At 50.1% G+C, this 22,687-nt stretch overlaps 2 protein-coding genes across 7 annotated transcripts in view; one reads left to right on the top strand and one right to left on the bottom strand.

Annotated features, from left to right (window-relative positions):
* The window catches only part of HSPG2 (heparan sulfate proteoglycan 2), a 277,578-nt gene extending 257,517 nt beyond the window's left edge, over window positions 1-20,061 (top strand). For all 5 annotated transcript variants that reach the window (XM_068241592.1, XM_068241590.1, XM_068241589.1 and 2 more), the window contains 6 exons: window positions 172-247; window positions 9,007-9,085; window positions 9,433-9,503; window positions 9,591-9,674; window positions 11,145-11,248; window positions 17,246-20,061. In XM_068241592.1, coding sequence (XP_068097693.1) covers window positions 172-247; window positions 9,007-9,085; window positions 9,433-9,503; window positions 9,591-9,674; window positions 11,145-11,248; window positions 17,246-17,418 — 587 coding nt within the window. In that variant the 3' untranslated portion in view covers window positions 17,419-20,061. The remainder of the gene's footprint in view (window positions 1-171; window positions 248-9,006; window positions 9,086-9,432; window positions 9,504-9,590; window positions 9,675-11,144; window positions 11,249-17,245) is intronic.
* A 48-nt stretch (window positions 20,062-20,109) lies between these two features.
* The window catches only part of LDLRAD2 (low density lipoprotein receptor class A domain containing 2), a 41,942-nt gene continuing 39,364 nt past the window's right edge, over window positions 20,110-22,687 (bottom strand). For both annotated transcript variants that reach the window (XM_068243154.1, XM_068243153.1), the window contains exon 5: window positions 20,110-20,638. In XM_068243154.1, the coding sequence (XP_068099255.1) occupies window positions 20,397-20,638 (242 nt within the window). In that variant the 3' untranslated portion in view covers window positions 20,110-20,396. The remainder of the gene's footprint in view (window positions 20,639-22,687) is intronic.

Here is a 22,687-nt window from a genome sequence, read left to right as displayed (position 1 = left end):
ACATCAGAGATTCCCCTCTGCTTCATATTACATAACCGTAGATATACTGTCTTTCTCTATCCCAATGAGAATTTTCCTCACACTTTATTAGCGGTCCCCACTGATTGCTGCATCAGGGTCACATGTCACCATTCCAGCCAATGACATTGCTTTGTTCTTCTCGTTTTGTAGATGCCCCAGGAGTCTACGGGGCCTTCTTCTCAGATGACTCCTATGTGGCGCTACCCAGACAGTTGTTTCCACACAGGTAAGAGGACCTGTCCGTGTGCAACTGATGATAATCTGTTGGCAAACGGACTGATATTTCTTCTACTGACCTTCTGATCTACTATTCCGACCTAAATTTCAGTGGTGTAGTGCATAGCACTCTCGCCTTGGAGTTCTGGGTGCCTGGTTCAAATGTGGGCCAGAAAACGGTCTACATGGAGTTTATATGTTTTCCATATACAGTGGGTTGCAAAAGTATTCGGCCCCCTTAAAGTTTTCCACATTTTGTCATATTACTGCCACAAACATGAATCAATTTTATTGGAACAACTCCATAACACAACCATGTGGGCAGCACCAGTACATATGAATTAGCTCATTACAATATAACTAGATTAACTGTCGTGTGTGCAGAAGAGGATTCTGAACAATCTATCAGTTTAAACAACAAAGGTGAATCCTGAAAGGACCGCACCACACGAATATTGTATATCAATTAAAGATGAGCTTTATTGTAATATGGTTACACAAGAAAAATATAAAAACAATTAAAATCATGAACCCCTGGTTGACACAATGATAATTCATACAGCCAATGGCTATAGTATTGTGTAATATATAGAAAATAAATACAGCCCAACCCTTCACTCAAACCACAATAATTCCACGGTAGTAAACAAGGATGAGAAAGTGACAAGTGCTAAAGTGCATAAAAAGCCACTCCTGAACATAGAATGGACAGGAATGGTATCAAAGTGCTCACAGTGTAGTAAAGATAGCAGCGCTGGAACAAAAGTGCAATACACCCAAAAAGTAGGGAAGGTAAACAAGGTGAAAAAGAAAGAAATGTAAGTGGTCAATAAGACCAAACCGCAAGTGCACCAAAGAGGACTCACCGATGTAAGGATTGGAAGAGGAAGGGCTGTGTCAGCCAGGGATGTCAGCCTTCGCGATTCGCCGCATACAGCGGCTTCTACCGGGCATAATGAACGCCTAAGCGTCCCCCGTATATGTAGGAAGTGCGTCATCGGAAGGGGCGGGTCGCATCGGTCAAAGCGTACGTGGCCACGTACACTGAGACGCAAAGGTCGCGCTCGCTTGGTGCGCACCTTCCGTCCCATAACAGTGAAGTCACGTCAGAGGAGAGGAAATCGTAGTCATGGCAACTGTAAACAACATAATATTGTGACGCACTTCCTACATATACGGGGGACGCTTAGGCGTTCATTATGCACGGTAGAAGCCGCTGTATGCGGCGAATCGCGAAGGCTGACATCCCTGGCTGACACAGCCCTTCCGCTTCCAATCCTTACATCGGTGAGTCCTCTTTGGTGCACTTGCTGTTTGGTCTTATTGACCACTTACATTTCTTTCTTTTTCACCTTGTTTACCTTCCCTGCTTTTTGGGTGTATTGCACTTTTGTTAAAACTTTACGCGCGCACTGCACAGAGCGCAGGGCGCTCCGCACGAAGTGCCCATTAAAGCCTATGGGACTTAGCGCGCGCATAGGCCTTCACGCGCGTAAAACTTTACGCGCAAAACTTTGCACGCGATCTGATTGAGAAATCCGGTGCTAACCTACTTAGCACGTCTAAAGACTTTAGACGTGCTAAGTAGGTTAGCACTGCTTTGTGAATCAAGCCCAATGTGTGGCAGAAAACTAACACTGCACATCACTCTGAACACACCATCCCCACTGTCAAATATGGTAGTGGCAGCATCATGCTCGGAGGGTGCTTCTCTTCAGCAGGGTGTAACGATTGTGGAACTTTCTCCGTGATCAGCGCACAACGCGTGCGCTGACACGGCGGAAATCCTCCACAAGCGTGTAATTGCAGGCACCCAGCAAAAGGTGCTACGCACCTGTAGAGGGAAATTCCTGTCTGTCGGCAGATGGCGCTGGGGAGTGCAGAGGAACCAATCCTCTGTACCTCCACAAATGCCAGACAGGAATTGTACGAAGCGCAGAACGCAGTCGCAAGAGAGGCGATTGCGAATGAGAGCGAGCAAAGGGACAGGTTGTATGTGTGTGTGCCAATCCAGTCGCCACCCCGCGACCGCGCACACACAACAGCAGATATGAAATAGGAACGCGATCGCAAGAGGTGCGATCGCCAGACGTGACACAAGGCAGATCAGAATAGAATACAAGGGTAGCAAAGGCACAGCAAATAATACAATAAGGAGATACGGAAAACAACAAACGCTAGCTAACCGCGAACACCGCACTCATTCGCAACAGTGCACACGGTTATGCGCGATCTCCACGTGATAAGCACAATAGAGACAAGCACGCCTAACTAACCATCGACAGACAACCATGAAACAGAGGACGCGAGCGCTTGCTTAACGGTTACCTCACCGAGCCTCCAGCAAGCGTAGCAGACAAGACAGACACACGAAAACAGGGACAAGCGAGAGATAGGATCCACAGCACTAGCGAAAAGTGGCTAGCGCGATCCAGGTACAGAGTAGCAGAACAGAAGGATCCCCAGCGCTAGCGAAAAGTGGCTAGTGAGATCCCAGGAGACAGAACAGAAGGATCCCCAGCGCTAGCGAAAAGTAGCTAGCGCGATCCCAGGAGACAGAACAGAAGAGATAGCTGGTAGCAACCGCTGCACCAGCTATACTCCAAGAACAGAGATCAGAACCATTTCCTGTCGACCACCGTTGGGACAGGACAATGGCAACAGGCAAGACAAGACAGAACAGGCAATACAGATAATACAACCTGACTGGGCTAGAAGGGGAGCCTAAAGCAACCCCCAGGAATTAACTATACTAGATAGCAATGGCTGACACTCCAGCAGTGTCCATCAGGAACAGACCATGGAAAGGAAATGACCAGCAAAGCCTTCTGGGAAACATAAAGCTCTTATAGTGCCAGTCATCAAAGAAGGCAGGTAGGGGATTTGCATAACGAATGTATGCAAATTCCCCAGCAAGAGAACAGACCAGAACTTGCAATGGAAAGACAGGTCTCTGTTCCAGAGTCCTGCAGCATGCAAACCTAAACAATGGTCAAAAGGCTGCCTGCCTGCGCAGGCAGCTGAGCGGATTCTCACACAGGGACAGGGAAGCTGGTCAGAGTTGATGGGAAGATGGATGGAGCCAAATACAGGGCAACCTTGGAAGAAAACCTCTTGGAGACTGCAAAAGACTTGAGACTGTGGCGGAGGTTCACCTTCCAGAAGGACAATGACCCTAAACATAAAGCCAGGGCAACAATGGAATGGTTTAAAACAAAACATATTTATGTGTTAGAATGGCCCAGTCAAAGTCCAGATCTAAATCCAATCGAGAATCTGGCAAGATCTGAAAACTGCTGTTCACAAACGCTGTTCATCTAATTTGACTGAGCTGGAGCTATTTTGCAAAGAAGAATGTGCAAGGATTTCATTCTCTAGATGTGCAAAGCTGGTAGAGACATTACCCTAAAAGACTGGCAGCTGCAATTGCAGCAAAAGGTGGTTCTACAAAGTATTGACTCAGGGGGCCGAATAATTACGCATATTTCGTTCCACTTCTCCTGTGTACACTTTTGTATTGGTCTTTCACGTGGAATTCCAATAAAATTGATGCATGTTTGTGGCAGTAATGTGACAAAATGTGGAAAACTTCAAGGGGGCCGAATACTTTTGCAACCCACTGTATTTCCATGTTTTTTTCCGGGCACTCCAGTTTCCCCCCACCATCCCCCCAAAAGACATATAGATAGGTTAATTGGTCAACACATCAAAATTTGGCCTTAGATAATGACTGATTATAGTAAGATTAGAGTGTGAGCTTCTCTGAGGGAACCCAGTGACATGAATATGTACTCTGTAAAGCCCTGCAGAAGATGTCAGTGCTATATAAATACATAATAATATGGTAAGACATTAGACATTATGAGCTCCTCTGAGGACAGTCAGTGACATACCTATGTACTCTGCAAAGTGCTGCAGAAGATGTCAGTGCTATTTAATTACATACTGGTAATAATAATAATAATATGGTAGGACATTAGACTATGACTATGGTAGGATTAGATTGTGAGCTCCTCTGAGGGAAGCCAGTGACATGAATATGTACTCTGTAAAGCCCTGCAGAAGATGTCAGTGCTATATAAATACATAATAATATGGTAAGACATTAGACATTATGAGCTCCTCTGAGGACAGTCAGTGACATACCTATGTACTCTGCAAAGTGCTGCAGAAGATGTCAGTGCTATTTAATTACATACTGGTAATAATAATAATAATATGGTAGGACATTAGACTATGACTATGGTAGGATTAGATTGTGAGCTCCTCTGAGGGAAGCCAGTGACATGAATATGTACTCTGTAAAGCCCTGCAGAAGATGTCAGTGCTATATAAATCTATATATATAAAATCGGATGTATGTGTGTGTGTGTGTGTGTGTGTGTGTGTATGTGTGTGTGTGTGTATGTGCCGCGATCACTCGAAAACCCCTTGACCGATTTGAACGAAACTTGGTATACAGGTTCCTTACTACCTGGGATGATAGGTTCTGGGGGTCTTGCGGCCCCCCTGCCCACCTGGGCGGAGCTACAAACAACAAATCAGATTCCACCCATTCAAGTCAATGGAAAAAATGTAAAAGGCTGCCATTCTCACAGTAATCAAGCCAGAGTCCCCACACTTGGCACAGTTGGTCACTTGGTGACCCAAGTTACAAATCCAGGAAAAGCGGGTGGAGCATAAAACAGCCAATCAAAATTCAGCCATTCCTTTTAAATGGGAAAAAATGCAGCCATTCTTACACTGTTAATCGCAGGGTTCTCAAACTTGCCACACTTCGCCACTGGGTGAATAAGATTAAGATTTTGGAAAGTGGGTGGAGCCTACAACAGCCAATCAAAATTCACCTATTGCGTTTAAAGGGGAATATTTAAACTGCTGCCATTCTTACACTGTTTATGGCAGAGGCTTCAGACTTGCTGCAGTCAGTCATTAGGTGACTGGGGTCCAAATTCACTAAAGGGGCGGGGCCACAAACAGCCAATCAGATTTCTTTGCTGGATAAACTGCTTCCATTCACACAATTTTGATGCCAGGAACCTGAAAGCTCACAAAATTGGTCATTGAGTGACTGTGTGACAAGGTTACACAAAGTGGGTGGAGCCAAAAACACATTTTACTGGGAAAATATAAACTGCAGCCATTCTTACACTGTTAATGGCAGGGTTGTCAAACTTTGCACAGTTGGTCATTGAGTGAATGTGATTAAGATTTTGGGAAGTGGGTAGAGCCTACAACAGCCAATCAAAATTCAACTTTTGATTGTCAAAGGGAATATTTAAACTGCAACCATTCTTATACTGTTAATAGCAGATGCCTCAAACCTGGTACAGCTGGGCACTGGGTGACTGGGGTTCAAATTCAGAAAGGGGCGGAGCCACAAACAGCCAATCAGATATACAAAGTATTGATACCAAGGATCCCAAAGCTGATAAACTTGGTAATTGAGTGACTATATGTCAAGGTTACAAAAAGTGGGCGGTGCCAGAAACTTAATTTTTTACATGGCAGGGTTCCCAAACTTGATACAATTGGCCACTGGGTGCCTGGGATTATTATTCAGAAATGTGGGTGGAGCCTACAACAGCCAATCAAAATTCAGCTATTGATTTTCATGGGGAATATTTACATTGCTACCATTCTTACACTGTTAATGGCAGAGGCCTCAAACCTGATACAGTCAGTAATTGGGTGACTGGGGACCAAATTCACTAAAGGCGGTGGAGCCACAAACAGCCAATCAGATTTGTTAGATTGATTTCAGCCATTCTGTTATTGGCAGGGTTCTCAAACTTGACACAGTTGGCCACTGGGTGACTAGGATTAATATTTAGGAAAGTGGGTGGAGTGTACAGCAGCCAATCAAAATTCATCTTTTGATTTTCAAGGGGAATATTTACATTGCTGCCATTCTTGCACTGTTAATGGCACAGATTATTATACAGAAAAGTGGGTGGAGCCTAAAAAAAACAATCAAAATTCACCTGTTGATTTTCAAAGGGAATATTAAAATTGCTGCCATTCTTGCACTGTTAATGGCACAAGCCTCAAACCTGGTACAGTTGATCATTGGGTCACTGGGGTTCAAATTCAGAAAAGGGGATAGAGGAGGCATGGGCAAACTTGGCCCTCCAGCTGTTGAGGAACTACAAGTCCCACAATGCATTGCAGGAGTCTGACAGCCACAGTCATGACTCATAAAGGCAAATGCATTGTGGGATTTGTAGTTCCTTAACAGCTGGAGGGCCAAGTTTGCCCATGCCTGTGATAGAGCCACAAACAGCCAATCAGATGTTTCATTTCACTGGGAAAATACAAATTATTGATGCCAAGGACCCAAAGCTCACAAACATGGTCATTGAGTGACTGTGTGTCCAGTTTACAAAAAGTGGGCGGAGCCAAAAACAAATTTCAATGGGAAAATGTAAACTGCAGCCCTTCTTCACTGTTAATGGCAGGGATCTCAAACTTTGCCAAGATGGTCACTGGGTGACTGAGATTAATATTCAGGGAAGTGGGTGGAGCCTATAATAGCCAAAATAGTCAAAATTCACCTGTTGATTTTCAAAAGGAATATTTAAATTGCTGCCATTTTTATACTGGTATTAGCAGATCAGAGCAGTTTCTAGGCTAAATTTCACCCAGGGCGAGGGTGTAAAAATCGCCCCCCACCCCACCCCCATGGAGCCAGGCATAGGTGCCCGCAGTACAGGTTGAACAGGTTAGCTACGTAGGTGCCTCCAGTATAGGGTAGCCTGCATAGTTGCCCCCAGTGTAGGTTAGATAGGTAGGTGCCTGCTTTATAGGTTATCTACGTTGGTGCCTCCAGTATAGGGTAGCCCGTATAGTTGCCACCAGTGTGGGTTAGATAGGTAGGTGCCCCCAGTATAGTTTAGATAGGTAGGTGCCCGCAGTATAGGTTAGATAGGTAGGTTCCCGCAGTATAGGTTCGATAGGTAGGTTCCCCCAGTATGGGTTAGATCGGTAGGTTCCCCCAGTATAGGTTCAATAGGTAGGTTCCCCCAGTATAGGTTAGATAGGTAGGTCCCCCCAGTATGGGTTAGATAGGTAGGTTCCTGCAGTTTAGGATAGTTAGGTAGGTTCCCGCAGTATAGCTTGGCTAGGTAGGTTCCCGCAGTATAGGTTAGTTAGGTAGGTTTCCGCAGTATAGGTTAGTTAGGTAAGTTCCCGCAGTATAGGATAGTTAGGTAGGTTCCCACAGTATAGCTTGGCTAGGTAGGTTCTCGCAGTATAGGTTAGTTAGGTAGGTTCCCGCAGTATAGGTTAGTTAGGTAGGTTCCCGCAGTATAGGTTAGGTAGGTTCCCGCAGTATAGGATAGTTAGGTAGGTTCCTACAGTATAGCTTGGCTAGGTAGGTTCCCGCAGTATAGGTTAGTTAGGTAGGTTCCCGCAGTATAGGTTAGTTAGGTAGGTTCCCGCAGTATAGGTTAGTTAGGTAGGTTCCCGCAGTATAGGTTAGTTAGGTAGGTTCCCGCAGTATAGGTTAGTTAGGTAGGTAGGTTCCTGCAGTGTAGGATAAATAGGTAGGTTCCTGCAGTTTAGGTTAGTTAGGTAGGTTCCCACAGTTTAGGTTAGTTGGTATGGGCGGTATGAGTTGGGCGCAGGAGCGGGGGGAGCGAACATAATAGTAATAACTCACCTGCTTCCGCCGAACCCGCGCTGCTTCAATGTCCTTCCTTTCCCGGCATCTATCTCATTAGTCACAGTGCTTCCTGTGATGACATGCGGTATGTCATCACAGGGGGCGCTGTTACCAGGCGACGGACGCCGGGAGAGGAAAGATATTGAAACTGCGGGGAACGGATGAAGAAGGTGAGTTATAACTATTATGTCCGTTCCCCCGCTCCGGCGCCCCCCCTCCTGCCGCACAATAAAGCACCCCGGGCGATTGCACATATCACACACCCATAGAAACGGGGCTGTAGCAGATGCCTCAAACCTGCTATAGTTGGTCATTGGGTGACTGGGGTTCAAATGTTGGAGAGGAGTGCAGCCACAGACAGCCAATCTGATTTGTTTAATTTCTATGGGAATATACAAATTATTGATGCCAAAGACCCCGAAGTTCACAAACTTGGTCATTGAGTGTTCGTGCATTAGGGTTAGAAAAAGTGGGCGGAGCCAAAACCGGTCAAATACATACACAGGCAGTTCCACGTCATTAGTGGGTGGAGACAAATGCAAATTTCACTGGGAAAATGTAAACTGCAGCCATACTTACACTGTTAATGGTAGGGTTCTCAAACTTTGCACAGTTGGTCACTGGGTGACTGGGTTAAATATTCAGAAAAGTGGGTGGAGCCTACAAAAGTGAATCAAACTTCACCTATTGCTTCTCAAGGGGAATATTTAATTGCTGCCATTCTTGCACTGTTAATGGCACAGGCCTCAAACCTGCTACAGTTGGTCATTGGGTGACTGGGGTTCAAATTCAGAAAAGGGGTGGAGCCACAAACAGCCAATCAGATTTTTTTCATTTCAATGCAAATTATTGTTTCCAAAGACCGCAAAGCTCACAAACTTGGTCATTGAGTAATTGTGTGTTAGGGTTAGAAAAAGTGGGCGGAGCCAACACTAGCCAAATACATACCCGGGCAACGCCGGGCAATCAGCTAGTACATAATAATATAGTAAGACATTAGACATTATGAGCTCCTCTGAGGACAGTCAGTGACATGACTATGTACCCTGTAAAGTGCTGCAGAAGATGTCAGTACTATATAAATGCTAATCCACCTCTTCCTTCAGCCGACCAGATGCCCCAGAGACGATTGAGCTGGAGATCCGGACGACCTCTACAGATGGAGTGATCCTGTGGCAGGGAATGGTGAGTCCTCCAAACTATCTTTGCCATCTTTGCGCCATGCATGGATCGGGAGAGCAGCAGTTATAAGTGGGGGTGGGGGATGCAGGAGACAGACTTTTTGGGGTCCTCAGTAAACACATGGGGCATAATTCACAAAACGGTGCTAACTGTTAGCACGGTTTTTGCGCGTTTTCACGTGAAAAAAAGATTCTTTTTTTTTGGGGGGGGGGGGGGGGTAATAGTTCTTGTTACAGGGGAGGCTTGGGGCTTCTGAGAGCTTATTGTTGATGGTAGAGAGAGGAGCTCCTCCCTCCAGGAATTCACATGAATCCCCATGGCTCAGTCATTTCCTATGTATGGTGTTACAGGAGGAGAGAGAACAAGGCCGAGAGAGGGACTTCATCAGCCTCGGACTGAAGGATGGTCATCTTCTCTTCAGGTAATGTCACCTGAACTAATCACTGATGAGGCTGTGCGAGGCTCATCTCTATAGCGATCAGCTCACTTGTGGATTTCTCTCTCGCAGTTACCAGCTGGGCAGTGGCGAAGCCAAGATTCTGACCGAGGATCCTATCAATGATGGTGAATGGCACAAGATCACCGCCATCAGGTATGTGGCTCCTCCCATTCAAACTGGACATGTGATCCCTGCTGCTTCTAAATGTGTGCGGCGCTGGCTTCCTCCTCTACATTACACACTTCCTCTACCTCTTCCTGTAACACACATTACACACTGCCCTCTCCTCCTGTAACACACACCTCCTGTACATTACACATTGTCATCTCTTCCTGCATCTCAAACTTCCTGTGCATTACACACTGCCCCCTCCTGTAACACGCACCTCCTGTATGTACATTACACCCTCTCCCCCTGAGCCCCTTCCTCCTCTAACACACACCTCCTGTACATTACACCCTCTCCCCCGTGCCCCCTCCTCCTGTAACACACACCTCCTCCTGTAACACACACCTCCTGTACATTACATCCTCTACCCCTGTGCCCATTCTTCCTGTACATTACACCCTCTCCCCCGTGCCCCTTTCTCCTGTAATACACACCTCCTGTACATTACACCCTCTACCCATGTGCCCATTCTTCCTGTACATTACACACTTCCTCTACCTCTTCCTGTAACACACATTACACACTGCCCTCTCCTCCTGTAACACACACCTCCTGTACATTACACATTGTCATCTCTTCCTGCATCTCAAACTTCCTGTGCATTACACACTGCCCCCTCCTGTAACACGCACCTCCTATACATTTCTCTTCCTGCAACACCCACCTCCTGTACATTACACCCTCTCCCCCTGAGCCCCTTCCTCCTCTAACGCACACCTCCTGTACATTACACCCTCTCCCCCTGAGCCCCTTCCTCCTGTAACACACACCTCCTGTACATAACAGCCTCTCCCCCGTGCCCCCTCCTCCTGTAACACACACCTCCTGTACATTACACCCTCTACCCCTGTGCCCCTTCCTCCTGTAACACACACCTCCTGTACATTACACATTGTCATCTCTTCCTGCATCTCAAACTTCCTGTGCATTACACACTGCCCCCTCCTGTAACACGCACCTCCTATACATTTCTCTTCCTGTAACACCCACCTCCTGTACATTACACCCTCTCCCCCTGAGCCCCTTCCTCCTCTAACACACACCTCCTGTACATTACACCCTCTCCCCCTGAGCCCCTTCCTCCTCTAACACACACCTCCTGTACATTACACCCTCTACCCCTGTGCCCATTCTTCCTGTTCATTACACCCTCTCCCCCGTGCCCCCTCCTCCTGTAACACACACCTCCTGTACATTACACACTGCCCCCCCCCCCCCCCCGTGCCCCTTCCTCCTGTAACACACACCTCCTGTACATTATACCTTCTCCCCCTGAGCCCCTTCCTCCTGTACATTACACATTGCCCCCTCCTCCTGTAGCACATACTTCCTATACATTACTCCCTGTCCCCTCCTCCTGTCACACAGCTGTGGAGGAAGAATATGAGGATTCCCACCAGACAGTGGTTATGTGTGTTACATGCTGTGAAATGTAACCAGGCTTTCTGTCCGCAGGGAAGGGAAGTCAGGATCCGTACATGTGGACGGTGAGGAAATGGTCTCTGGCACTTCACCTGGTAAAAATATCATGGTGGACACAAAGGGAAGTGTTTATATTGGTAAGTTTAGTGCTGCACTATAAGTAAACATACCAAACACAATGGCTTTCTGTTGGAATGTCCCCTCCTGGCGAACACTTTCATTCCAGCGCAGGAGACTTGGGCACACAGGGAGTAACCGGATCCGTCAGAAGATGGAGCTGAAGTTACTTACAAAACACTATAGTTCGCCCTCCAGCAATAGCTGGAAGCAGAATTATTTCATTCCCCACCATCCATGGCGGCCTGGAGGGGGAATAGTATTTGACATAGATGGGAATTTGTGCAGGAGCAGGATAAGCCATGTAGGCTGTATCCTGCGCCCAAGTCTCCTGCGCTGATTCCTCTCGTACGGCCTCCTGGTGTGTGATGGGTACTGATTAGAAATCCCTAGAGTGTGGGTGCATTTTCCTGTGCCTTCCTGCAGCTTCCTGTATCTCCATGCACCATCTTGCATCTCCCTGCATTTTCCTATGAATTCCTGTGTCTCTTTTCAATTGCACCATCCTACATCTGTCTATGCCTTCCTGTATCTCCCTGCACCTTCTTGCATCTCCCTGCATTTTCCTATGCCTTCCTGTATCTCGGTACACCTTCCTGCATTTCCCTATGCCTTCATGTATCTCCTTGCACCTTACTGCATCTTCTTGTACCTTACTCCTGCATCTTCCTATGCCTTCCTGCGTGTCCCTGCACCCTTCTATGCCTTCATGCATTTCCCTGCACCTTTCTATGACTTCCTGCATCTCCCTGCATTTCCCTTCATCTCCCTGTACCTTTCTACGCCTTCCTGCATCTCCCTAAAGCTCGTTATGTGCTGACCATAGTTTAGGTTAAATTACTGTAAATGGTCACCTGAAGAAGGGAGTTTTTAAGTGTCGTTTGCAGATGTGAAAGGTTGGTAAGTTTTGAACTGATTTTAGAAGGGATTCTGAGAGGACGGGGTTACATGAGAAGTGCTGCATGTGGGACTGGTGGGAGGGAACTAGGATGGATGAGCAGAGAAGATCCTGTGATGATCACCACTCTGGTAACGGATATTGAAGACCGTGTATTATTCTGCAGTTCGGGATTTATTCAGAAATGTACACAAGTAAATGTACACTTCCAACATGCTACCTTTGATCATTGGTGAAGGACAGGTTGTGTATAGGGTGGTGGTATCTAAAAAAAAAAAAAAGCCAGAAGGGGAGTGTTAGAAGCTTAAACTGAAACCTCTGTTTGATGGACAATCAACTGAGGGACAAAGAGAAGCAACTACCAGAGGGACTGAGCAACAAGCTAGGGCAACAATAGAGGGGCAACCAGCTGAGGGACAGAGAAAGGAGCGACCAGCTGAGGGACAGAGAGAGGAGCAACCAGCTGAGGGACAGAGAGGGGGGGGGGGGTAACCAGCTGAGGACAGAGAGAGGGGTAACCAGCTGAGGGCAGAGAGAGGGGTAACCAGCTGAGGGACAGAGAGAGGAGCAACCAGCTGAGGGACAGAGAGAGGAGCAACCAGCTGAGGGACAGAGAGAGGGGTAACCAGCTGAGGGCAGAGAGGAACCACCAGCTGAAGGACAGAGAGAGGGGTAACCAGCTGAGGGACAGAGAGAGGAGCAACCAGCTGAGGGACAGAAAGGGGAGCAACCAGCTGAGGGACAGAGAGAGGAGCAACCAGCTGAGGGACAGAGAGAGGAGCAACCAGCTGAGGGACAGAGAGAGGGGTAACCAGCTGAGGGCAGAGAGAGGAACCACCAGCTGAGGGACAGAGAGAGGGGTAACCAGCTGAGGGCAGAGAGAGGAGCAACCAGCTGAGGGACAGAGAGAGGAGCTACCAGCTGAGGGACAGAGAGAGGGGTAACCAGCTGAGGGCAGAGAGAGGGGTAACCAGCTGAGGGACAGAGAGAGGAGCAACCAGCTGAGGGACAGAGAGAGGAGCAACCAGCTGAGGGACAGAGAGAGGAGCAACCAGCTGAGGGACAGAGAGAGGGGTAACCAGCTGAGGGCAGAGAGGAACCACCAGCTGAAGGACAGAGAGAGGGGTAACCAGCTGAGGGACAGAGAGAGGAGCAACCAGCTGAGGGACAGAGAGAGGAGCAACCAGCTGAGGGACAGAGAGAGGAGCAACCAGCTGAGGGACAGAGAGAGGGGTAACCAGCTGAGGGACAGAGAGAGGAGCAACCAGCTGAGGGACAGAGAGAGGGGTAACCAGCTGAGGGACAGAGAGGAACCACCAGCTGAAGGACAGAGAGAGGGGTAACCAGCTGAGGGCAGAGAGAGGAACCACCAGCTGAAGGACAGAGAGAGGGGTAATCAGCTGAGGGCAGAGAGAGGAACCACCAGCTGAAGGACAGAGAGAGGGGTAACCAGCTGAAGGACAGAGAGAGGGGTAACCAGCTGAGGGACAGAGAGAGGAGCAACCAGCTGAGGGACAGAGAGAGGAGCAACCAGCTGAGGGACAGAGAGAGGGGTAACCAGCTGAGGGCAGAGAGAGGAGCAACCAGCTGAGGGACAGAGAGAGAGGGGTAACCAGCTGAGGGACAGAGAGAGGGGTAACCAGCTGAGGGCAGACAGAGGAGCGACCAGCTGAGGGACAGAGAGAGGAGCAACCAGCTGAGGGACAGAGAGAGGGGTAACCAGCTGAGGGCAGAGAGAGGAGCGACCAGCTGAGGGACAGAGGGAGGAGCAACCAGCTGAGGGAGAGAGAGAGGAGCAACCAGCTGAGGGACAGAGAGAGGGGGGGGGTAACCAGCTGAGGACAGAGAGAGGGGTAACCACCTGAGGGCAGAGAAAGGAGCGACCAGCTGAGGGACAGAGAGAGGAGCAACCAGCTGAGGGACAGAGAGAGGAGCAACCAGCTGAGGGACAGAGAGAGGAGCAACCAGCTGAGGGACAGAGAGAGGAGCAACCAGCTGAGGGACAGAGAGAGGAGCGACCAGCTGAGGGACAGAGAGAGGAGCAACCAGCTGAGGGACAGAGAGAGGAGCAACCAGCTGAGGGACAGAGAGAGGGGTAACCAGCTGAGGGCAGAGAGGAACCACCAGCTAAAGGACAGAGAGAGGGGTAACCAGCTGAGGGACAGAGAGAGGAGCAACCAGCTGAGGGACAGAGAGAGGAGCAACCAGCTGAGGGACAGAGAGAGGAGCAACCAGCTGAGGGACAGAGAGAGGGGTAACCAGCTGAGGGCAGAGAGAGGAACCACCAGCTGAGGGACAGAGAGAGGGGTAACCAGCTGAGGGACAGAGAGAGGAGCAACCAGCTGAGGGACAGAGAGAGGAGCAACCAGCTGAGGGACAGAGAGAGGGGTAACCAGCTGAGGGCAGAGAGGAACCACCAGCTGAAGGACAGAGAGAGGGGTAACCAGCTGAGGGACAGAGAGTGGAGCAACCAGCTGAGGGACAGAGAGAGGAGCAACCAGCTGAGGGACAGAGACAGGGGTAACCAGCTGAGGGACAGAGAGAGAGGGGTAACCAGCTGAGGGACAGAGAGAGGGGTAACCAGCTGAGGGCAGACAGAGGAGCGACCAGCTGAGGGACAGAGAGAGGAGCAATCAGCTGAGGGACAGAGAGAGGGGTAACCAGCTGAGGGCAGAGAGAGGAGCGACCAGCTGAGGGACAGAGGGAGGAGCAACCAGCTGAGGGAGAGAGAGAGAGGAGCAACCAGCTGAGGGACAGAGAGAGGGGTAACCAGCTGAGGGCAGAGAGAGGAACCACCAGCTGAGGGACAGAGAGAGGGGTAACCAGCTGAGGGCAGAGAGAGGAGCGACCAGCTGAGGGACAGAGAGAGGAGCAACCAGCTGAGGGACAGAGAGAGAGGTAACCAGCTGAGGGACAGAGAGAGGGGTAACCAGCTGAGGGACAGAGAGGAACCACCAGCTGAAGGACAGAGAGAGGGGTAACCAGCTGAGGGCAGAGAGAGGAACCACCAGCTGAGGGACAGAGAGAGGGGTAACCAGCTGAGGGACAGAGAGAGGAGCAACCAGCTGAGGGACAGAGAGAGGAGCAACCAGCTGAGGGACAGTGAGAGAGGGGTAACCAGCTGAGGGCAGAGAGAGGAGCAACCAGCTGAGGGACAGAGAGAGGGGCAACCAGCTGAGGGCAGACAGAGGAGCGACCAGCTGAGGGACAGAGAGAGGAGCAACCAGCTGAGGGCAGAGAGATGAGCGACCAGCTAAGGGACAGAGGGAGGAGCAACCAGCTGAGGGAGAGAGAGTGGAGCAACCAGCTGAGGGACAGAGAGAGGGGTAACCAGCTGAGGGCAAAGAGAGGAACCACCAGCTGAGGGACAGAGAGAGGGGTAACCAGCTGAGGGCAGAGAGAGGAGCGACCAGCTGAGGGACAGAGAGAGGAGCAACCAGCTGAGGGACAGAGAGAGAGGTAACCAGCTGAGGGACAGAGAGAGGGGTAACCAGCTGAGGGACAGAGAGAGGAGCAACCAGCTGAGGGATGTGAGAGAGGAGCAACCAGCTGAGGGACAGAGAGAGGGGTAACCAGCTGAGGGCAGAGAGAGGAACCACCAGCTGAGGGACACAGAGGGGTAACCAGCTGAGGGACAGAGAGAGGAGCGGCCAGCTGAGGGACAGAGAGAGGAGCAACCAGATGAGGGACAGAGAGAGGGGTAACCAGCTGAGGGACAGAGAGAGAGGCAACCAGCTGAGGGACAAAGAGAGGAGCAACCAGCTGAGGGACAGAGAGGGGAGTGACTAGCTGAGGGACAAAGAGGAGACCAGCTGAGGGACAGAGAGAGGAGCAACCAGCTGAGGGACAGAGAGAGGGGTAAGCAGCTGAGGGCAGAGAGAGGAACCACCAGCTGAGGGACAGAGAGAGGGGTAACCAGCTGAGGGCAGAGAGAGGAGCGACCAGCTGAGGGACAGAGAGAGGGGTAAGCAGCTGAGGGACAGAGAGAGGAGCAACCAGCTGAGGGACAGAGAGAGGAGCAACCAGCTGAGGGACAGAGAGAGGAACCACCAGCTGAAGGACAGAGAGAGGGGTAACCAGCTGAGGGCAGAGAGAGGAACCACCAGCTGAGGGACAGAGAGAGGGGTAACCAGCTGAGGGACAGAGGGAGGGGTAACCAGCTGAGGGACAGAGAGAGGAGCAACCAGCTGAGGGATGTGAGAGAGGAGCAACCAGCTGAGGGACAGAGAGAGGGGTAACCAGCTGAGGGCAGAGAGAGGAACCACCAGCTGAGGGACAGAGAGGGGTAACCAGCTGAGGGACAGAGAGGAGCGGCCAGCTGAGGGACAGAGAGAGGAGCAACCAGCTGAGGGACAGAGAGAGGGGTAACCAGCTGAGGGACAGAGAGAGGGGCAACCAGCTGAGGGACAAAGAGAGGAGCGACCAGCTGAGGGACAGAGAGGGGAGTGACTAGCTGAGGGACAAAGAGGAGACCAGCTGAGGGACAGAGAGAGGAGCAACCAGCTGAGGGACAGAGAGAGGGGTAACCAGCTGAGGGACAGAGAGAGGAGCAACCAGCTGAGGGATGTGAGAGAGGAGCAACCAGCTGAGGGACAGAGAGAGGGGTAACCAGCTGAGGGCAGAGTAGGAACCACCAGCTGAGGGACAGAGAGGGGTAACCAGCTGAGGGACAGAGAGAGGAGCGGCCAGCTGAGGGACAGAGAGAGGAGCAACCAGCTGAGGGACAGAGAGAGGGGTAACCAGCTGAGGGACAGAGAGAGGGGTAACCAGCAGAGGGCAGAGAGAGGAGAGACCAGTAGAGGGACAAAGAAAAGTGAGACCAGCAGAGGGACAGAGAGAGGGGCAACCAGCTGAGGGACAGAGAGAGAGGGGTAACCAGCTGAGGGACAGAGAGGGGAGTGACTAGCTGAGGGACAAAGAGGAGACCAGCTGAGGGACAGAGAAAGGAGTGACCAGCTGAGGGACAAAGAGGAGACCAGCTGAGGGACAGAGAAAGGAGCAAGCAGCTGAGGGACAGAGAGCGGGGTAATCAGCTTAGGGACAAAGAGAAGAGAGACCATGAGGGGATATAAGTTTTCATATTTTGCATGGTTGACCTCCTGTATTCTCCTTGCGGCAGGTGGGGCACCTGATGTGAAGCTCATGACAGGAGGAAAGTTCTCCAGCGGAATAACGGGATGCGTCAAGAACCTGGTCCTGCTAAACGCACGACCATCTCAAGAGCTGCACCAACCCATTGACTTGAAGCATAACGCCGAGGCTGGTCACAACACTAAAGAGTGCCCTTCATAAGCACAAACTGGGTCACCCACCGCCCATGGGCAACGCAGAGACTATTATGTTTATTTTCTTAAAAAGAGACAGTAACAAAATGGAGAATCATTGTAAATGGTGCTTCTGCTGCTACCAAAACAAACAGAAGGTGGTGCTAACGAGAAAGTATTGGGTTGCGCATATCTGTATTACTTTTACCACAGGATTTCTCTTTTTAATTATTATTATTATTATTTTTTAATGTCTTCAGATTTACATGTGTTTTGCAGCTGGATGAAGGAAATATGTATGTACTGAAACTGATGTATGTTTTTTAAAAAGAACCCCTAACCAGAAAACTAACCCAATGTGTAATGTCAGCTCTGTGGTAAGACGAGGTGCCCGAGACCTCTGTAAATGTAGAACAACCAGTAGATGATGCCACTCGCTGTACAATCTGAGTCTCCCAATCAGAGGCTTACTCTGTACTGAGTAAAAGTGACACTCATTGGCAGAGATTGGCCCCATAGTCAGGATGTGGCCACCAGAGAGATTCTTAAACATCCCAGCATTAGATTCAACATAGGAAGGATCGCCATTCTTTTATGGCCCCACAGGAAAGGGCTGGCCCCACCTTTCCCTCAGAGGAAGACCCACATTTCCTTCATGGCTTCCAGAGGTTATGGCCTTCACAGGAAGAGGTTGGGCCTACTTGGGCTACTTTTCCTTCACGGCTGTCACGAGAAGGGTATAGGCCCACTGACTCCAGTTTCTTCATGGCCCCTAATGGAAGGGGCTGGGCCCCAAACCCCACTGAGCTTTTATGGCCCCTACAGAAAGTGGTTGGAGCCTACTGATCCCGCTGTTCCTTCATGGCACCCACTGGTGTAAGTTTGCCCTCACAGGAAGGGGTTGAGCATCACTGGACTCCTACATATAGGGGTTGGCACTTTGTCTTCTTGCTAATCATCTCACCATTCACATACTGCCCATGAAGTTCCTCTTGTTCCCTGGCTTGTTTCTGGAGTATTATTTCTGTGAACTCACAAGTTAGTTTATTGTGAAGGTGCAACAACTCAAAGCTCAGGTCATATTTCCAATAAAATCGTCATTCCTCTCCAGCCTTCTCCTTATTTTCCAGTGAACCTCTCTCTGTGTATAGATCAGTCTGTTTATTGCTTCTCTGTATCATTACTGAGGCAGGTATTGAAGTGATCCTGTGAGATCCTCTCACCTTGTATGGGACCAGCATGAATAGTCTTAGTGTTTGTCCTGAGAAGACCCTCCAGGTCACCAATCTAAAGGCCAACCAGCAATATTTTGTTGATCCCACCATTAATACTAAAATAAAACCTTACAGGACCAACATCCCATCCACCAGAATTCGCATGTAGGATTTAGCAGACAGGTTTGTTTTATCTTTGTAGTCCCAGCACTGGCCATACCTGGTCTGGTAGTGTTGTGTTTGTACCGGTTTGGCAAGAAAAAAGTCTAGGCGGCACGTCAAAGACGGTGGTTGGGGGGCAGAGTTTATTCAGAAAATGATCTGGGATTTGGGTGCTTGTTAATATCAGATGAGGGCAATAGGAACCTATTGTGGAGAAGTGTGAGAGGTGTATAGAACGAGGACAGGCTAGCAGTAGACACAGGCTGGACTATATTGACTAAGAAGTTTTGAAGATGTATAGGGCCGCAAAGTTCATATCACGACTGTCTCAGCATGACACAGATGGGAAACAGCCATGGTCCTCACCCATTAACACGTCTCTTATAAAGAAAGTAGACCACCTCAGAATGCGTCCAGCTTCCACCAGAGTGTAGTGGACAATTCAGAACTCTGTGCCTAACAGATTATACAGTCCCCCCTAACTGAACCACAATACAATTACCTAGTTATGAGAGGTCTGATCTTCTATCTGAGCCAGGAGAGTCTGTTTCTTCAGCACAGAGCGAGGCATAAACATTATGGTGATGACCTTACCTCTGTGTGACTGATGCAGAGATAGGATTTGGACTCATTTCTGGACCTGGAGATAGTCTGGAGTACCTAGGAGACCTTCATAGCAGAGCTGATCGTTACAGAACCCTCAGACAGGCAAAGTGTGCCGCTTATTATATGTTACATTTCCTCTATAATGTATTATCTGAGCTGACTGCTGGGAAAACCCATTCGCCCCTCAGGAGGCGGGGACGGCCCTGGCGCCACATGCCTAGTACCACCTGCATGGCTCATGGCAGCCAATCGCATTCCTCCCGTCACACCTGCTCTAGAAGCAGATGGAGGAGCCGCTGTGAGAGACAGACAGGGTCACGTTTCAGGTGACTATTTCCCCACATGGCAGATTTGGGCCTACTTATAAATTATTATTTTTCTACAAATGTTGTTCTTGGCAGCCTATCAAGGACTTCCTCTCTATTTTGTCACTGGTAATATTTTTATATTTAATGCAAATGCATATTTTCCCACCATTTTCACAGGTAGAGATCCCAATTTTCTTTTCCATGGAATGACTTCTGGTTTACAAAGTCTTGCAGAGGCACCAGAAGCCATATTGGTGCTATCAGCCAGGGATTCCCCCAGCCCCTGGGGGACTTCCCAGCACACAGCTCTGTCCTCATTTTACCTCACTGCCTCTCTCGGCTTCCACAACTAACCAATAAAACCAATGTTGGAATACCAAACGCTGTATGGTCTGATCACTGCCGCGTCGCAACAGAGCAGACAAGCACTGTGCACACCAACAACTGTATTTACACCATATATTATTTATACACAATGCTAATAAATAGAGCGACTGGATGGAGGACATCATGTCGTCCGGCAGGCGGGAGTCACATGGTCTGATGGCCCCCAGGACACAGTCGCGGGGGTCTGATTGTGATTGGGCAGAGGTAGAAGGGTACTCCCATCCTCCAGCACTTGTTTCACCTCTGGGTAATCCGCTAAGTGTTCCCGATGATGCGGGAGCCGTCCACGGTCACGCCTCGGCTATCACATGACACACGGGGCTGGATGGTCACACGGGCAGAGTCGGTGTCGTACTCTGTGGCGTCACTTTGCTGGGCCGACTTTTGTCCTTCCAGGCGCAGCTGCGGGTGCAGAGGTGACAGGAAGCGCAGAAGGAATTGCAGCAAGGGATGAAGCGGCAAACACTGACCCTCCATATGAACCAACCGGGAGACCAGCAGCACCAGAACAAGAGCGCCACCCCTAGCACCAAGCCCAGAATTACATACAAGTAGAGAAACGATCTCCGATCTGCAACAAGAATACTCATTACTGACATGAAGATCAGTCTACACACTGCAAACACTACAGGAAATCTAAAGCAAGGAGGGAGCTATAGCAGTCATTACCTGGAGGGATGGGGATACAGGAGCTGCTATCTGGAGGAAGGGGGATACAGGAGCCGCCATCTGGAGGGAGGGGGATACAGTAGCCGCTATCTGGAGAGAGGGGGATGTAGGAGCCACTATCTGGAGGGAGGGGGATATAGGAGCCGCCGTCTGGAGGGAGGGGGATATAGGGGCTGCTATCTCAAGGGAGGGGGATACAGGAGCCACTATCTGGAGGGAGGGGAATATAGGGGCAGCTATCTGGAGGGAGGGGAATATAGGAACCACTATCTTGAGGGAGGGGAATATAGGAGCCGCTATCTGGAGGGAGGGGAATATAGGAGCCGCCATCTGGAGGGAGAAAGATATAGGGGCTGCTATCTGGAGGGAGGAAGATATAGGGGCTGCTATCTGGAGGGAGGAAGATATAGGGGCTGCTATCTGGAGGGAGGAAGATATAGGGGCTGCTATCTGGAGGGAGGGGGATACAGGAGCTGCAATCTGGAAGGAGGGATGTAGGAGCTACTATCTGGAGGGAGGGGGATATAGGAGCTGCTATCTGGAGGGAGGAGGATATAGGGGCAGCTATCTGGAGGGAGAGGGATATAGGAGCCGCCATCTGGAGGGAGGGAGATATAGGGGCTGCTATCTGGGGGGAATATACAGGAGCTGCTATCTGGAGGGAGGATATAGGAGCCGATATCTGGAGGGAGGGGGATATAGGAGCTGCTATCTGGAGGGAGGAGGATATAGGGGCAGCTATCTGGAGGGAGAGGGATATAGGAGCTGCCATCTGGAGGGAGGGAGATATAGGGGCTGCTATCTGGAGGGTATATACAGGAGCTGCTATCTGGAGGGAGGATATAGGAGCCGATATCTGGAGGGAGGGGGATATAGGAGGTGCTATCTGGAGGGAGGAGGATACAGGAGGTGCTATCTGGAGGGAGGGGGATACAGGAGCCGCTATCTGGAGGGAGGGGGATATAAGAGGTGCTATCTGGAGGGAGGAGGATATAGGAGGTGCTATCTGGAGGGAGGGGGATACAGGAGCCGCTATCTGGAGGGAGGAGGATACAGGAGCTGCTATCTGGAGGGAGGAGGATACAGGAGGTGCTGTCTGGATGGAGGGAGGAGGATATAGGATGTGCTATCTGGAGGGAGGGGGATACAGGAGCCGCTATCTGGAGGGAGGAGGATACAGGAGCCGCTATCTGGAGGGAGGAGGATACAGGAGCCGCTATCTGGAGGGAGGATATAGGAGGTGCTATATGGAGGGAGGAGGATATAGGAGCCGCTATCTGGAGGGAGGGGGATATAGGAGGTGCTATCTGGAGGGAGGGCGATACAGGAGCCGCTATCTGGAGGGAGGAGGATATAGGAGATGCTATCTGGAGGGAGGATAAGGGAGGTGCTATCTGGAGGGAGGGGGATACAGGAGCCGCTATCTGGAGGGAGGATATAGGAGGTGCTATCTGGAGGGAGGAGGATATAGGAGGTGCTATCTGGAGGGAGGGGGATATAGGAGGCGCTATCTGGAGGGAGGGGGATATAGGAGCCGCTATCTGGAGGGAGGAGGATATAGGAGATGCTATCTGGAGGGAGGATATAGGAGGTGCTATCTGGAGGGAGGGGGATACAGGAGCCGCTATCTGGAGGGAGGAGGATATAGGAGATGCTATCTGGAGGGAGGATATAGGAGGTGCTATCTGAAGGGAGGAGAATATAGGAGGTGCTATCTGGAGGGAGGGGGATATAGGAGCCGCTATCTGGAGGGAGGAGGATACAGGAGCCGCTATCTGGAGGGAGGAGGATACAGGAGCCGCTATCTGGAGGGAGGAGGATACAGGAGCCGTTATCTGGAGGGAGGATATAGGAGGTGCTATCTGGAGGGAGGAGGATATAGGAGCCGCTATCTGGAGGGAGGAGGATACAGGAGCCGCTATTTGGAGGGAAGGGGATACAGGAGCCGCTA

This window comes from Hyperolius riggenbachi, chromosome 6 (assembly GCF_040937935.1).
Source record: "Hyperolius riggenbachi isolate aHypRig1 chromosome 6, aHypRig1.pri, whole genome shotgun sequence".
Classification (NCBI taxonomy): Eukaryota; Metazoa; Chordata; class Amphibia; order Anura; family Hyperoliidae; genus Hyperolius; species Hyperolius riggenbachi.
This window is presented reverse-complemented; position numbering and strand designations above follow the sequence as displayed.